Genomic DNA, 14,953 nt, shown 5'->3' with positions numbered 1-14,953 from the left:
TGATGCACATGTCAGTGTTACAAAAAACAGGTATCAGGCAGGAAAGTGTGTATTTTGGGTTTTATTTGGCTTCTTGTGGTAACAACATGGGTATTTGGGGGAAAACTTGCTGGTGAGTAATGCATCAAACATTAAGAGGCTACATGAAATATTTGAAATATGACAAGGATAACAAACGCACATGCCGAATACAGACGTAGGATTTACGCGGAAAATTTACACTGTAGGTAGCTGCATAAACTACAGGCACGAGGCTTAGGGTACGCAGCTGGCTACGGCATATATTCTATGCAGAAGAATACATCAGCCTTGACGGCGGTAGGACAGGAAGAGAAGGTGGGCTGAGCATGTAGAGGTAGCATGTCGCCCTACACCTCAACCCGACAAATTGGATCACAAGCAGCCAATCTGGGGAGAATGACGTGTGAACGGGGTATGTGATTAAGAACTGGCCTCATAATTCAGTCAGTTAGCATTCTGAATAAACGGAAAATACTCATCAGGAATTACACGCTTGGAGAAGAGGCAGAAAGCTTAAGTATACAGGATGACTAAGAATAGGAAATAAAACAGATTGATATATTACAGTGAGATGGATACAATAATGTGTCCAGAGCAGTGAAGGGAATTTGACAAAGGCCCCCATTCTGGCTTTGTTGTTGTTGTTATAAATGTAAAAGGTGCCCTTAATGCCCTTCTCAGGTCACCTGAAAGCCAAGGTGTCACGTCTGGCACCTTGTAGGGTGTGCTGCGTTCTCTGGACAGCGTCTGCCGTCGTTCCTCACACCCATCCCGTCCTCTGTCAGCCCTGAAAGAGGATGGCGGCAGGGGAACTTTAGCAGTGACAATCGTGGCTGCAGAGTTCCCCAGAGACATGGGGGAGGCAGATACATCCCACCTAAGCTGCTGTGTGAGGGTCACATGCTGAGCACTTAGGGCCCTCGAACCCAGGGCATGTGTCCCTCACAGAAACACTGTCGGCCAATCATAGCCCGGCATTGTGAATATCCATGAGGTGAATTTACATACCCAGAATATCCTAGGAGTATTTCCCCAAGAAGCTCCAAGAAACTCACGGCTGGTTAGTGGCTCAGTGGGCTGTGTCTCGGTGCCTGTGATCTCTGTGCCTGAAGCTCACTGGTTCAAGTCCCAACTTCAGCAAGACAGTCACATGTCTGTGGGCCCTTGAGCAAGGCCCATAATCCTCTCCACTCCAGGGCTGCTGCTCATTGGTTGATCCTATGCTGTGACACCGCGCCCCATCTGAAGTTCTGTACTCCATCTTAAGCTAAGCAGGTTTGGGCCTGGCTAGAACTTAGATGGGAGACCAACCAGGAAAGCTGGTCCTTCGCCTGAGACCTAAAACTGAGGTCCTGACTCTCTGAGGTCATATGGTTTCCTCCATGTTCGAACCCATTAATACAACCACTGCGTCAATCCACCTTGTAAAGTGCTTTGGGTATATATAAATGACTTTCTTTCATTAAGACAATTTATGATAACAGCTAAGAATTTATGATGACATGCACTGGCACCCTAATGGCACGAGCTTGCCAGTGACGCGATGCTGCCGGCTGCTCGCCCACTTGCAGAAAGCCAACAGTGAGGAAACGAGGATGGCAGCCTCTAGGGGGAGACACACACTTACGCTGGTGGCGGTGGCCGAGCCAGACGAGGTGTTGCTGTAGCTGAAAAGGTTCTTGAACCGGTTCTTCTCCTCCCTCTGCTTCTCCTTCAAGCGCTCTTCCATCAGCCGCAGCTCCTTTGCCACAGAGGGCTCCAGCGAGGGGTCTAGTTCCACCACCTTGGCGAAATCGGCACGGGCCTGCACCTCGTTCCACACTGCTGCGTGCGCCTTGCCCCGCTTGTAGTAGGCCTTCACATTGTCTGTGGAAGGAGGAGGTGGGACAGGGGCATAAGGCTCCACCCCCACTGTCTGGGTAACAGACCAATGTAACGTGACAATGCCAGGGTCTACTACCCAAGTGTTAAATCAACCAGCTAATGGGAGGACAAGTTCAGCCTCCTCCAACCGCAATACAGGTTAGTGAAATTAGATAAACTCACCCTCGTATTTATACAGTATAGATGAGCAATGGTCCAGAACCTCGTAATACTCCCCAAGCATCAGCTTGCACTGGCAGTAGTTAAGGAGGAGCGGTGTGATCATAAGGTCCAATTGGATCCAGCCTTCGTCCCCAGGTCGCTCCTTATTGAATGACAAGTGGCAAACAATGCCAATTCTTTTTAAATATCTCACAGGAAACAAGCTTTACAGCTCCAACCAGCTCTACTTGTAATCAAACTTTCACACCTGAAGCTCCTCCTGTATGCTCATGGGAGTTTTACTTAGACAAAACAGTTGAGGGTAGGAGGAAAGATGCTTGGTTATCTCTCTGAGCCAATCAGATTGTAAAGGAGGTGGTATCAAGACATTTCATTGGTTGGCTCTCTGAAGCAATCACTTTTCCTTCTGCCCTCAGAACATTTTGTGTAAATTATATTCCTATGAGCCTCCTGTCTGCAAAATGCACAGAAGTATGGCTCCAAAGCTGGGGCTTGGCGAAACGTCTGTGCATTTTAGTGTTGTGGCCCACCCCCTGGCAACAGAGCAGTGCTACATCTGGTAGGTAACAGCATGAAACACCAACCCCATACTTGCCTTCATCTGCATATTCTTCAGGCAGGCGATGGCATTGTGATACTTCTCGGCAGCTGCTGCAATCTCCCCCTGTTTGAAGAGCACGTTGCCCTCCTCGTGAATCTGGGGCACCACCTGCAACTTCTCCTCATCCGTCATGGCCCAAGTGTCCAACCGGAAAGACCCAGGTGGCAGGACCTAGGCAACGGAGACGACAGGTGCTGAGGACGGCAGCCGTTGGACAGTGTTTGCTGTTCTGGGCAGGTTTCCAGTCAAAATAAAGGAAACTTTCAGCTGCCTCATTCAAAGCACGAGATGCATAGCTGTGTATACAGCCAGCCTCCCTCACCTGCAGGAGCTCCAACGAGAAGACCAGTGGCTGCGGGGTGGCCTGCAGATGGTCCAGGTCCTCATGCCCCAGAGAATGATGGGAGTGGATCTGAGCCATGCCACAGCAGTGTCTCTGCCATTCCATGGGGTCCTTACCCATACTGATGTTCCTCAGGGACTGGGAGACCAGTGGGTACATGACTGTGTGCTGCAGGGAACCACACAGTCAGCACTACAGACTCGGGGCCACACCTGGCACCAGCAAAAGCACAGGAGCTCTTGGGAACCAGCAAACAGGAAGTTAAAGGAGCTCAATCAGCTAAAAGATGTGAACTAGCGCCAAACTGCAGGACGCAAACATACCGCCCACTTGGACGGGCACATACCTTAGTGTCACAGGTGAACTCGGCGATCTCTCCCTCTTTCATGGTGGTCACCACATTCTCCCACACAGGCAGCTTGAACTTTTTCCCCAGAATGAGCTCCATGGGTTTGCTGCAGCCAGCCATCATCCGCGAGTCATCCAGGACTTTGCCATCACACAGACTGGTGCGATAGTGGAAGACAACCTGCGGGGTAAATGTGGCACATGAGAGGAGAGGAGAAAGGGGGAAATGTGTCCGATGATTTATAACCTCTTTGGGTACGGTCAGCGTTGGCACGGTAACACGACATGGCGATTGGACGGGAGCAGTGTTCTCGGGAGATTGCTTTTTCGTGTGCTCGTTCGTAAAATAAGGTATGTCTCCATTTTAACGACTAAGTCGGAAAAGCTGAACCTATACATAACGGAAATATCTTCACGAAAACGAGGTTTGTGTAACTGTCGATTTACAACAGCCAATGAAAAAGACTGCTGCGACTGGGTCAACTAATTTTCAAACTAGGCATGACAGCAAACAACAAAAAAAAAACAACACTAACATCACTACCGTATACCCCACGTTATTTACGCAAATATATGTCCCCCATTCCCACAAGAAAATCTAATCTATTTCGGACGTAGGGAAAATAATAAGAATGTCGCTTGGCGGCAAGATCCACCCCGGAAGTTTACAATCATCTCACAGTGTACGCTGAATGGCTATTAGAGTGCAAGTCTACTGGAGCATCCAATTAGAGAGCTAGTCTGACACTGACTGGCATCGCGTGGCACCAATGAGCATGCAGAGAGCGACGACGGAACGTTAATTTTTACTTGACGTATTCATAGACCAATAGCTCCACAGAACGAAGGATCTCGCCAATCATGAGAGAGAAAAACATGAATCTTAGATTTGGACCGCCATCTTTTTAGGAGTAAAATTAAGTGATGCGAAAACATGTATTAACAAAAAGAAATTCAAATGAAATACTGTCTAGTGGTGCAATAAGACTAAAAAATACTGTCCGCTAAAGTCTGACTTTCGCAATTTCAAAACGACAAAAACGTGACAGGAAGCTGCACATTGTCTGTCTGACGCCCTGTGCTTTACGGCTATAGTTAGCTATAACAAAGAATGACATCCCCGTTGCTCTGCAGCGGCGCTTTTTTTCTTAAGATCAGCTCTCTCACCTTGGTTCCATCAGGAAATACTGGCAGGTCCCCTTTACCAGGACTAATGACTCGTTTTTGGATTCCTAGCTTGCTCAGTTTTAGGGCGACTTCCTCCATCCCTGTTTGCACTGGAATATACATACGCTCGAGAAGGTTCGGAATAGTTCGGGAAAAATCGATAAAGATCGGAAGAGATGGGGGAACAATCGAGAATGTTCGGACAAAGATCGGAAACTTTCGCACAGGGCTAGATCCCGTCGTGCTTTGAAAAAATACGAAGCAGCATTTATGGTTGCTTCCCATCTGCTTCTTAAAGCTCACTTAAAATGCTGTATACAAGCAACTATGACAGTCACTGTGACTGTAGTCATGGCATATTTTCCATTCTTATTTTTAAATTTACCATCCAATTAAAGTACTCAACCACAATAATATGTGTCTACCTTGCCTGTTAACTTATGCTTCTGGTGGCCACTATACAATGTGTATAGTAATTATACCTACAAATGTTCTTAAAACCTCTATTAAGCCACATCTTTCCTATGCCTCTCACCTGGATGTTACTCCTGTGCAGATAAATCCTCAGGCCAATGGTCATTGCTTGTCCTTACAGATGCTCGAAGACTTAATCCAAACACTCAGCAAGACCATGCCTGGTTTTGGACAGCAGTTAGCCCTGGACCCTATAACTTTATTTCTCCCCTCTCAGATACTTATCCCTCAGTCACACCATTCTTGTTATGTCCCCTTAATGAAGGTGCCTGCTATAGCAGTTGCCATACTGGCTGACATGACGGCATTGAGAGAGAGAGTGGGCCAAGCTTCCTCTCACTCGGCAGATATTGTATGCACTGCAAGGCTGCACTTACTGTTTCCAGCCATCCATTTTCTGTGACTGCTTGTCCTATTCAGGGTGGCAGGGGCTCCAAAACCAATCCCAGAAACAATGGGTGCAAGCAGGGAACAAGCCAGGGATACCAACCCCGATGCAGGGCGCACACACCACTTCAGAAAATTACATTTCTGTTGAATTATGTCAGCCAAAAATGTCTGTCTTCGAAACAGAATTCTTACCCCACTGGTATCACTTCAATGAACATTTATAATGACAAAAACAATCCTACACTTACATTTAAGATCAATGTCAGTTTTTGAGCGCATGTCAAACTGAATTCGTACATATATGCTGGCTACAGCCATGCTTTGCTTATGGGCAGAGGTGGCAATTACAGGCCCAGAAAGTAAAAATCCAGACCATGATTTACTTTCAACCAGCCAATTGAGCATAAAGAGTCACAGAGGACTGAACTGGTTGGTTGAAAGTAAATCATGGCCTGGATTTTTACTTTCTGGACCTGAAATTGCCACCTCTGCTTATGGGATGAATATGTCCTGTCCACGACACTTAGGTTAAAATGAGTCATTTACTCAACATTAGATTTTACAGTGCAGAACCGCGGGGAAACAACATCGGCTGGCTCATCTGCATGTCACTGTATCACCTTACGTAAGCCGGCTATAACATATCATTCTTATAAATTACACCACAGTCCGTCCTCGGGAGAGCCTCCTGTGAGGAGAAAAATATGCAAATACAGTGGTACCTTGGAACACAAACTTAATTCTTTCCAGAAGGCTGGTCACCCTGCGATTTGCATAAGATCGAAGTCGAATTTCCTCAATAGAAATAATGTAAAGGAATTTAATCCATTCCAGACCCCCAAATGACTGCCTATTTAACCCTACCTACCTAATGATAAAAATCATTAACAATGGATATAAAACTAATACACTTGAAAAAGAACACATACAAAAGCAATAAAAATGAAATAAATTAGAAACTGTGGGCATTTTACCTGTATTTAGGTGAGCTAATAGCGTATCGAAAGTGGCAGTTGGAGAGGAGGGATGGAGGGAGGGGTAATTGTTCGGAAGGGGAGACGCATCTCGATCCAAACAAGTTTTAGCTGGTCTGTTTTGGTTTACCGTGTTGCGAGTTTTCGGTCAAGTCGCGGTTAGATATTTCTCAACCGACCCATTTGAGGCCCGAAGTCCAGTTGAATGCGTCTCTACCCATACAAGTTTTAGGAGGAACGGTTGAGTACCAAGATGTTGGTCGGGATACAAGTTGGATAAAATTCAACAGACCAGTTTGACGTTCGAGTTAGTGGAGTTAAGAGGCGTTTGAGTTCCAAACTTCTACTGTATATAAAAATGTAGGGTGGGGGTCTCCAAGCAGGACACCGGGGCCATTTTAAAAGTAATACATATATATACATATATATATATAAACAGATTTATTGTAGTGTCACAGTTAATTAAATCACATGAAACAAAACCAAGACAAAGTCCTCTTTTTACATAGTCAAGTCTGGAAGTTCATCAGTTTCAGTGGTCAGGAGTTAGTAGTGGTCAGTACTTACAAGCTGGGAAATGCAGCAAAGGCTAAATCAAATTAAAAAAAAACAGCCCAAAATTCATCTTCTCGCTGTTGCCTCAGAGGTGAGGAGGACAGTTCACTTCTCGAAATATGGCAGATAGAAGAATCTGAAGCCTCGGCGTCCACGCAGAGCACAGGTGATGTAGATCACGTGGTACACTGAGCAGGAAAGCCACAGCGTCAGTGCAGAACCAGGACACAGAGGCACAGCACAGAGGCACAGCACAGAGGCACAGCACAGAGGCACAGCACAAAACAAAACAGAATCATTTTCCAAACCCATTTGTGAAGCCGAATGTCTACTGCTGATTAACAGGTTTGCATTAACTGGACATTTGTTTTTAGACTGAATGGCAGTCCGACCAGAACTAAACAGAAACAGCAGTAAAAAGGTAAAGCTACATACCTCCTGGAATAAACAGCAGAAAGCCAGGCACAAAAAATATGGCACTGGAGACACCTGGGAAGAATTGGAAAGGTTAAAGGTCAAGGAGCAGCCACTCCTTCAAAAATCAGAAGTCAGCACTCTAGCATACGAGAGAGAGCAAGGCCCACCTGCATGTGGATTCAGCTGTATGACGATGCCTGTGAAAATGAGGGCTGGGGGGAAGGGGAGACAGAGAGGGAACAGTAAGCCCGACTTTGCAGGATTGATTCTGGCTGACACATGATGTTTCACTGCACAACTATGCCTCTACACACTGGCAGATGATGACGTAATGCAACCAACATGGTGGTGACATCGATATGGAGATACTCACCCACTCCGATGATGAGCAGTAGGAAGGAGGCCAGAACCACTCTCCTGTTCTTCTTCACAAGAGGATGAGAGGTCCAGCTGAGGAGGAGAGGGACAGGGAGAGAACAACAAACTATTTAGCATTTTTACTTGTAGCAGGGTTCACAGACACAGCGGGACTGGCAGCGTGGCTCACAGACACAGCGGGACTGGCAGCGTGGCTCACAGACACAGCGGGACTGGCAGCGTGGCTCACAGACACAGCGGGACTGGCAGCGTGGCTCACAGACACAGCGGGACTCGCAGTGTGGCTCACAGACACCATGAGACTGGCAACATGGCTCACAGACACCATGAGACTGGCAACATGGCTCACAGACACAGTGGGACTCGCAAATGTGGCGAGATTTGCAGTGGGATTCACAGACGCAGCAAAACTCACGTAGGGCTTTCAGACAGATCGAGCCCTGCAGACGCAACTGGACTCGCAGCGAGATGGAAGGGCTTATAGATGTGGAGGGACTAGCAGCAGGGCTTACAGACTGTGACTCAGACGCAGCGAGACTTGCAGTGGGGCTCACAGACAGCATGACTCGCAGACACGGAGGGACTTGCAGATGCAGTGGGACTCGCAACTGGGCTTGCAGCCGTGGTGGGGCTCGCAGACTCACACAGCTCACTAATGTCACTATGAGCAGACAATTCTCCGCTTCACCCTGAGGTGACATAGTCGCTCCAAGTGACGTTTACCTGCAGCAGTGGGCGGAGAGCTGGGTGACAGAACTCAAGGTGCTGAAGGACCACTGGGAGCTGCAATAGGACAGTGTGGCTGGATCACTGGGGACGGAGGCAGAGACGGGGACATGTTACACAGGAAATGAAGGCTGCTCCCTGTGGCCCCACCCCCCCGACTCTCACTCACGGACCTGATCTTGAAGAAGTTATTGAAAGATGAATTGCCGTTACTGCCCAGGGCATCCTCGTTCTCCAAGTTCTGGGAGGAGATGGAGAGGATGGGGTTAAACTGCCATATCAGACTCCAAATGCACACAGGAATATGTGCGACAACGAGGATGGACAGCTACCTGGTACTTCAGGGAGCTGTGGTCCGGGGTGCCCGCCACAGCAACAGGGAGACCCTGAGGTTTGGAGAAGGACAGGGGGCCAAAGCTCATGGAGCCGCCATCTCCTGCTTCTCTCTCCTTGTTGTGCTCGACTTCGTCCTCTCCCTCCAAGGCAAACGCATCATCGATGCTGAATTCTGACGTCATGGTGTCAGCCAATCAGAGCCTGCGGGCGTGATGACTGACAGGCACTGTAGGGGTCACAGCAGACGGTTACAGTTAGAAGCAGGGGCTGGGCTCGAGATTTTGCGCTGCATAAAAGCATTACGGCGCCCCTGGTGAAATGCTTAGTAACGAATCGCAGACATTGTATTGTTTTAGACGTTATTCTTTAGTACGGAACACAGAAAGTTAGAATCGCATTATCATTCTCATACAGACTCTTATACAATGTTTATTTAAAAGGGACGTGATGATTCTTATATAATGACCCTGTGTTTCTTCTTCCAAAATCTCTGGTCAACGCCGACTCAGATATCGGGCTGCACCAGAACCGAGCCCAACAATAAAAAAGGCTTCAAAGATCTCAGTATCGGAGCACAAATCCCATTTAACGTTGCTGAAACAGGTTAGATTTCCAAGGCTCATGGTTAAGATAATCAGCCTCTTACCGGCGTACTTCTCAAACTGCTGAGTTTGTGTTTCTCTTACTCTGGGCTAACCTTAGCTACTTTAGCCACTTTATTTACAAACAACTTACTTTCAACTTTCCGTCCAACTTGAGCGATGTCGCCTTTCATCCGGCTAATCATACTTCTCAGATCATTTTTACAGTGTTCGGTCTCGTGCAGCCGTATTTCTTATGATTGCTACAGCCCTGAGTTATAAAGCCTTATCAGACTTTTCTGAAGTTTTTGTTCTGAACTTCCGTCCGCGATTGGCGCTCGGTTGCTCATGCCTGTATTAATGTGCGACTGCTGAAACTAGGCACAACCAATCGAACGATCGAAATATCCTAAAACAAATAGTATTACAAATGGTCGGATTTCATTTTATTTCCTGCTTGTAAAAGAAAGTTCGTAATTAAATATTAAACAGGGCCTCTACGTTATGTTTTTTATTTTCTCCAAAAAGCATAATGTAAACATTTCCGTACGATGACGTTTACAGAAATTGCTTCGGTAATCCATAGAAGACACTACTGTGCTATATCTGTATAGAAAAAACCCTGCTATTCTCCAATAATAAGAGACAAACATGGTGTACTGATACTGTACTGAACTGGTAAACTCATGTTTGTCGCATAAGGACATGATTACACGATTAATAAACATATCAAGATTTGTGTTTTCAGCTTATTGTGGTGAATTATGATTATTATTATTATTTAAAAAAAAAAAAGATCTACGAAACAGCCCGCATCTAAGAAATAAGCAACGTAAGAACAATACATATACAATTCAAGGTAAGATGGATTTTATTTCTTAAAAGAAAAGGAATAACAGACAAAATCATTCTGGGTCTGTTATACCTTCAGAATTACTGGAACAAGTCAAAACAGCCCTTTGAAATTGGCAGCTGCATCAGAAGAGTTACTAATTGCCAAACAGCAGCCTCATGATTTTCAGTAAATCAGCTTGGACATGTCCCATGTAAACAGGCACCATTTCAATGTCAACACCAAACAGATTAATGATTGGTCCAGGCGGACGTCGGCCTCATTGTAGGGCAAGGACAGACGGACGGACGGACGGACGGACAGGCTCCAGAGAGATTCTGCCTGGTCTTCCAAGGTGAGAACTGTGAGACTTCATGACAGATGTACTGCTGGTGGTAGCATTGACCATGGCGGTATTGCGGTCTAAGGGATGCGTCCTGCTCTTAAGTCTCATCCCTTTCTAGCTATAAATACCAGTACCAACGGGCGGAAATTAACACAGACGTTTCCGTGATGATATTAAGTACAATAAAACCACAAGTAGTCAGGTGCAGTAAGGAAACAATATTAAATACGTATTAAAGCTGTCATTGCTACCATGAAGATCTATGTCATTTAGTTGTCTTGTGACATGATGATTGCCCTCTCTCTTTATCTATCTCTGCTGCTCTCTCTCTCTCTGTTTGTTTCTGTCTGTCTCTCTCCCTCCCACTCCCCTTTCAGATTCCCGTTCAGGATGTGTGGCCCGGTTGCCCTCCGTATTTTCTCCCTGCTCTTCCTTGCACAGGTAAACACGCCAGTGCCCCCCCCCCCCCCGTTACCGGTATCTTCTTGGGAGGCTACTTACGCTCCTCTAGAGACACCTGCTGATGTCTCCTCTGCCTGCGCCACCCCCAGGTCGCTTACCCCATGACTCTACACGTCCCGGATGGTTCCACTCTAGCCCTGGACTGTCTCCTGGGCTTCAGCAAGCAGCTTGATGGGAAGCATCACTCTTGGAGCCGCAAGCCCCTCTCAGGAGGGGATCAGACCCCCTCCCATCTGCCGGACTTTTCCAGTCAAACGGATCAGCGGCTGCTCCTAAAGGAGATCCAAGCAGACCAGGAAGGCACCTACGAGTGTGTGACGGAGGGGGTGGCGGACAATCAGAAGCTGAAGCTCAGGGCAGAATACATCATCTATGTTGTGGGTATGAACCTTCACACAAGCTAAACGTCAGCTGCTTTCACTGCTTTGGGTATGATCCAGAAGGTGCAGCAAGCACATCCTGAAACGCACAGCCATGTAGAGGTTCAGCGCTTCACGGTGATGGAACACTGCAGGCGCCGCCCAGTGCTCGGTATCATGACATAATCCTCAGAAATGTCTTTGGTCCTCAGGCATTTCTGCATGTTGACCTTCACAGTAGGTTAAAGTTATTTGGCAAATTTTAGCCAGAAACATCCACTGCTTAGCATCAGATCATCTGCATATCTGCTTGTTCATTGGCAGGGAATTGTGAGTTTCTGCTGCTTGTTTCACTCCACGCACCCTCTCCCCTACCCTTAGGGCACTTGGATCTGGAACAGGTGGAGGTGTTGGAGGCCGTGGTCGGGGAGGACGTCCAGCTGCCCTGTGCCGCCCCCCGGAACAACATGGTGGGCTGGCGCCGAAAAACCGACAGAGAAAAGGAAGTGTTCCAGGAGCTCACGGAAAGGGGAGAGGGAGGAGAGGCATCCTTCCTAAGCAAACCCCCTGGCAAGAGTGCGACCATGGTGCTGAACAAAGTCAAAATGGAGGATTCCGGAACATACCTCTGTTACTGGGACGGAAACGGCAAAGAGCAGCAGCAGAAGGTGGAGCTGCGCGTCAGAGGTCAGTGTGGAGAGTTCTGCAGACGGGGCCTGCATCCTTCGCATGCCATGAGGCAAAGCCCTGACGGCCCACTGCCCTGATTACAGAGCCACCCCCCCCACGCTGTGCGGCCAAGCAGGATACAGCTCTGTGGGAACACTGCGAAGACACCCCCAGTGGCTCCGGGAGAGGCATTCTGCAGGAGTCCCTCAACGAGTTCGCAGCAGAGCTGTACTCTCTCCTCAGCCAATCGAAAAGCTCCGAGAACCTGCTCTTCTCACCTATCAGCATAGCTTGGGCCCTGACTCACATCCTATTGGGTAAGACGGAGAGAGGCTGGCATAGTCTTCAGTGCTCAGGGCGATGTTGCCGGGAGTGAGCGATGCCCTCTGCTGTTCTGTGACGTGTTGCTGCTCCCGCCAGGGGCCCAGGGCTCCACCCACATCTCCTTGGAAACGGCCCTCCGCCTTCCACACCAGACCCCGTGCCTTCATGAGGAGATGAGGAAGATGAGGGAGGTGCTGCTGGACACTGCTGAGGTGGCGTCACAGATCTACCACAGTCCCGGTACAGTCCCCCCCCCCCCCCCCGCCCCGTGCATTTATTCCACTTCTGGGTCAAACTTAGCATCAATTGTCCATTCACAGAATTTTCCCAGTGACTCATTGTGATGCGCACTGGTAGTGTGGTTCTTTTTGTCATTTCGATGAAAATCCCCCGAGCCCCGAGCAGACCTGCTTCTTGACGTGCTCTCGTTCTCTGACTGGCCGCAGAGCTGCAGCTGAACGAGGTGTTCATCAACCAGTCAGAGAAGTTTTATGGCGTCCTGCCAGAGAAGCTGGGCAACAGCAGCGAACAAAATGTCCGGATGATCAACGACTGGGTGGCGAGAAAGACGAACCAGAAGATCAGGAATCTGGTGGATTACCTTCCTCAGCAGACCCAGCTGGTCTTACTGAGCACCGTCTATTTCATAGGTCAGTGCTGAGGCTCAGACATGCGAGTGCTGCGTCGGGCCTCTCCGCCTGCGGCTGGACATGCATGTACTCTGTTACAGGTAAGTGGCAGGTGCAGTTCAGCCAGGCCAAGAAGGAGTCGCATTTCGTCATGGCTTCTGGGGACATGGTCAGCGTGCCTGTGCTGTACAGCCCCAAGTACAAGATGACGTTGTTTTACAGTGCTGAGCTGGAGGCCGAGGTACACGCCAGTCTACTGCAGGGGACGGGTGGGTGGGGCTGGATGGGGGAAACCCTAGATGGGATCAGAGGCCACTCACACAACACATGCAAACTCCACACACACACACACACGGCATGCATGTCTTAATTATGTACCATTTCATTCCATTTAATTACTCTGGTTAATCTTCTGGTTCTCTGCTGCCTTTCACCACTAGGTGGCAGCATTCTCCCTTTCTGGCCAGGCCCGTCTGTTCGTGCTGCTGCCGGAAGGCGTTTCTTCCTCTGACCTGCAGAAGATGGAGAGCAAAATGACTGTGAAAGTCATAAAGGGCATAGTTAAAATGGCAACAGAGGAGCTCCCCCAGCTGGTTGAAGTGACCCTACCCAAAATTAAGCTGGACATCAACACAGACTTAATGGACCTTCTGGAAAAAATAGGTTTGAGGCTGTCTGTGTTCCCCGGTGTCCCTGACTGTATCTGTCTCTCCCCCCTGTGTCTGTCTGTGTCCCCAGTATCTCTGACTGAGTCTGTGTGTATCCTATGTCCCTGTCTGTGTGTCTCTGTGTCTGTTTGTGTCTCTGTGTGTGTCCCCCTGTGTCTCTCTACCTGTTTGTGTCTCTGCACCTGTCTGTGTGACTGTGTCCCCCTGTGTCTCTGCGCCTGTCTATGCCACTGTGTGCCTCTGTGTTTCTGCCTGTCTGTCTCTGGTCCCCTGTGTCCCTGACTGTGTCTGTGTGTCTCCTTGTGGATCTGGGTCTGTGAACACGTTGCTTACATCCTCTTCTCTGTCCCAGGCCTGAAGGAGCTCTTTGAAACACCCAACCTGTGTGGCCTCTCCTCAGAGGATGTGGACCCCCCCCTGGTGCTGGGGGAGGCAGTTCACCGCTCCTTCCTGTCGCTGACGGAGACAGGCGTGGAGGCTGGCGCTGCCACCGCTTTCTCTTACTCTCGGAACTTCCTGTCCTTCTCAGCGCTGCGGCCCTTCAGCTTTCTGCTGTGGAGCGATAAGGCTGAATGTCCCCTGTTCCTGGGGAGGGTCATGAAACCCTGAAAAGACCAATCAGGGCAGTCAAAGGTGGAGTCGCAGTGTGAGTCAGAGCGAGTCATGGAGAGAGTCTAATCGCTTTTCTCATTTAACTGCAGCTAGCAGCAGGAATATACTGAGGATGTCCTATGCTAGAAAAATTTAAAGCGCAAAACTGAAGTAATTAAAATGAGTAATCAAGTTAAAATGTTAGAAAAAATGTCTTGCATGTGTATTGTTTCGGTGATGACTTTCATTGTATCTGACATAACAGCTTTACAACATTAATAATTTGTAATTATTGTGCAATAAACACCAGCACACACAAATTAAACCACTTTCTGATTGAATAAAATTTCATATGTGTATTTAATATGGGTGCTAACGTTTGACAAAATGCTGCATAGCTAAATGGTAAATATGGGATGCACTTCAAAGTGTGTGATTTCCTGCATGTGAGCACCAGCCAATGTTACTGCTGCTGTTATCAAAGAACTGACAGCTCGTGAGAGTTGGATCAACTTAAGTAAATCCGGCAAAAAAACACAGAAGGCAGCATAAGCCTGTAAGTAAATTCACACTTATTGCATTAATTTAATATTACTAATTCTTTTTTTGCTTATGTGTCCTGTAAGGTGTCTTGAATAGTTTGGTAAGGTAAACCTACTCTTGTTATGCGGAATGAATTACATACATCAGTCGAGAGCTGCCTGTATTAAAGTCGC

At 47.9% G+C, this 14,953-nt stretch overlaps 3 protein-coding genes across 4 annotated transcripts; 1 reads left to right on the top strand and 2 right to left on the bottom strand.

Annotated features, from left to right (window-relative positions):
• Window positions 1-43: 43 nt before the first annotated feature.
• Window positions 44-4,684, bottom strand: LOC125720325 (aryl hydrocarbon receptor interacting protein). Its single transcript, XM_048995581.1, has 7 exons — window positions 4,527-4,684; window positions 3,358-3,540; window positions 2,991-3,179; window positions 2,663-2,839; window positions 2,068-2,209; window positions 1,649-1,887; window positions 44-808 (listed from the first exon to the last, which is right to left on the bottom strand). The coding sequence occupies exons 1-7, from the start codon at window positions 4,647-4,649 to the stop codon at window positions 803-805; spliced, it is 1,059 nt and encodes a 352-aa protein (XP_048851538.1). The 5' UTR covers window positions 4,650-4,684; the 3' UTR covers window positions 44-802.
• Window positions 4,685-6,790: 2,106 nt separating this feature from the next.
• On the bottom strand, window positions 6,791-9,691 carry tmem134 (transmembrane protein 134). The gene is made up of 8 exons (XM_048995582.1): window positions 9,512-9,691; window positions 8,773-9,002; window positions 8,614-8,681; window positions 8,438-8,524; window positions 7,710-7,786; window positions 7,504-7,548; window positions 7,355-7,408; window positions 6,791-7,107 (listed from the first exon to the last, which is right to left on the bottom strand). The coding sequence occupies exons 2-8, from the start codon at window positions 8,956-8,958 to the stop codon at window positions 7,025-7,027; spliced, it is 600 nt and encodes a 199-aa protein (XP_048851539.1). The 5' UTR covers window positions 8,959-9,002; window positions 9,512-9,691; the 3' UTR covers window positions 6,791-7,024.
• serping1 (serpin peptidase inhibitor, clade G (C1 inhibitor), member 1) lies at window positions 9,223-14,583 on the top strand. 2 transcript variants are annotated; one of them, XM_048995577.1, is made up of 11 exons: window positions 9,223-9,379; window positions 10,412-10,544; window positions 10,913-10,976; window positions 11,087-11,378; window positions 11,738-12,043; window positions 12,130-12,342; window positions 12,446-12,589; window positions 12,796-12,999; window positions 13,080-13,219; window positions 13,419-13,641; window positions 13,999-14,583. In XM_048995577.1, the coding sequence occupies exons 1-11, from the start codon at window positions 9,238-9,240 to the stop codon at window positions 14,253-14,255; spliced, it is 2,118 nt and encodes a 705-aa protein (XP_048851534.1). In that variant the 5' UTR covers window positions 9,223-9,237; the 3' UTR covers window positions 14,256-14,583. The 2 variants fall into 2 exon arrangements, with proteins under 2 accessions (XP_048851534.1, XP_048851535.1); XM_048995578.1 differs by lacking the exon at window positions 9,223-9,379 and adding an exon at window positions 9,869-10,216 and having other exon boundaries at window positions 10,440-10,544.
• The last annotated feature ends 370 nt before the right edge of the window (window positions 14,584-14,953 follow it).

This window comes from Brienomyrus brachyistius, chromosome 25, assembly GCF_023856365.1.
Source record: "Brienomyrus brachyistius isolate T26 chromosome 25, BBRACH_0.4, whole genome shotgun sequence".
NCBI lineage: Eukaryota > Metazoa > Chordata > Actinopteri > Osteoglossiformes > Mormyridae > Brienomyrus > Brienomyrus brachyistius.
The sequence above is the reverse complement of the archived record's forward strand: the minus strand, read 5'-3'. Positions and strand labels throughout refer to the sequence as shown.

Coding starts and splice junctions, on each gene's coding strand:
- LOC125720325 (XM_048995581.1), bottom strand. CDS start 4,649: ATGTATATTCCAGTGCAAACAGGGATGGAGGAAGTCGCCCTAAAACTG. Junction 2,840..2,990: donor TCTCGTTGGAGCTCCTGCAG/GTGAGGGAGGCT, acceptor TCCGTTGCCTAG/GTCCTGCCACCTGGGTCTTT. Junction 2,210..2,662: donor TGAAGAATATGCAGATGAAG/GCAAGTATGGGG, acceptor TCATTCAATAAG/GAGCGACCTGGGGACGAAGG.
- tmem134 (XM_048995582.1), bottom strand. CDS start 8,958: ATGACGTCAGAATTCAGCATCGATGATGCGTTTGCCTTGGAGGGAGAG. Junction 7,549..7,709: donor ACTGCTCATCATCGGAGTGG/GTGAGTATCTCC, acceptor CCTTCCCCCCAG/CCCTCATTTTCACAGGCATC. Junction 7,409..7,503: donor ACAGCTGAATCCACATGCAG/GTGGGCCTTGCT, acceptor AATTCTTCCCAG/GTGTCTCCAGTGCCATATTT.
- serping1 (XM_048995577.1), top strand. CDS start 9,238: ATGACCCTGTGTTTCTTCTTCCAAAATCTCTGGTCAACGCCGACTCAG. Junction 12,590..12,795: donor ACAGATCTACCACAGTCCCG/GTACAGTCCCCC, acceptor GACTGGCCGCAG/AGCTGCAGCTGAACGAGGTG. Junction 13,642..13,998: donor GGACCTTCTGGAAAAAATAG/GTTTGAGGCTGT, acceptor TCTCTGTCCCAG/GCCTGAAGGAGCTCTTTGAA.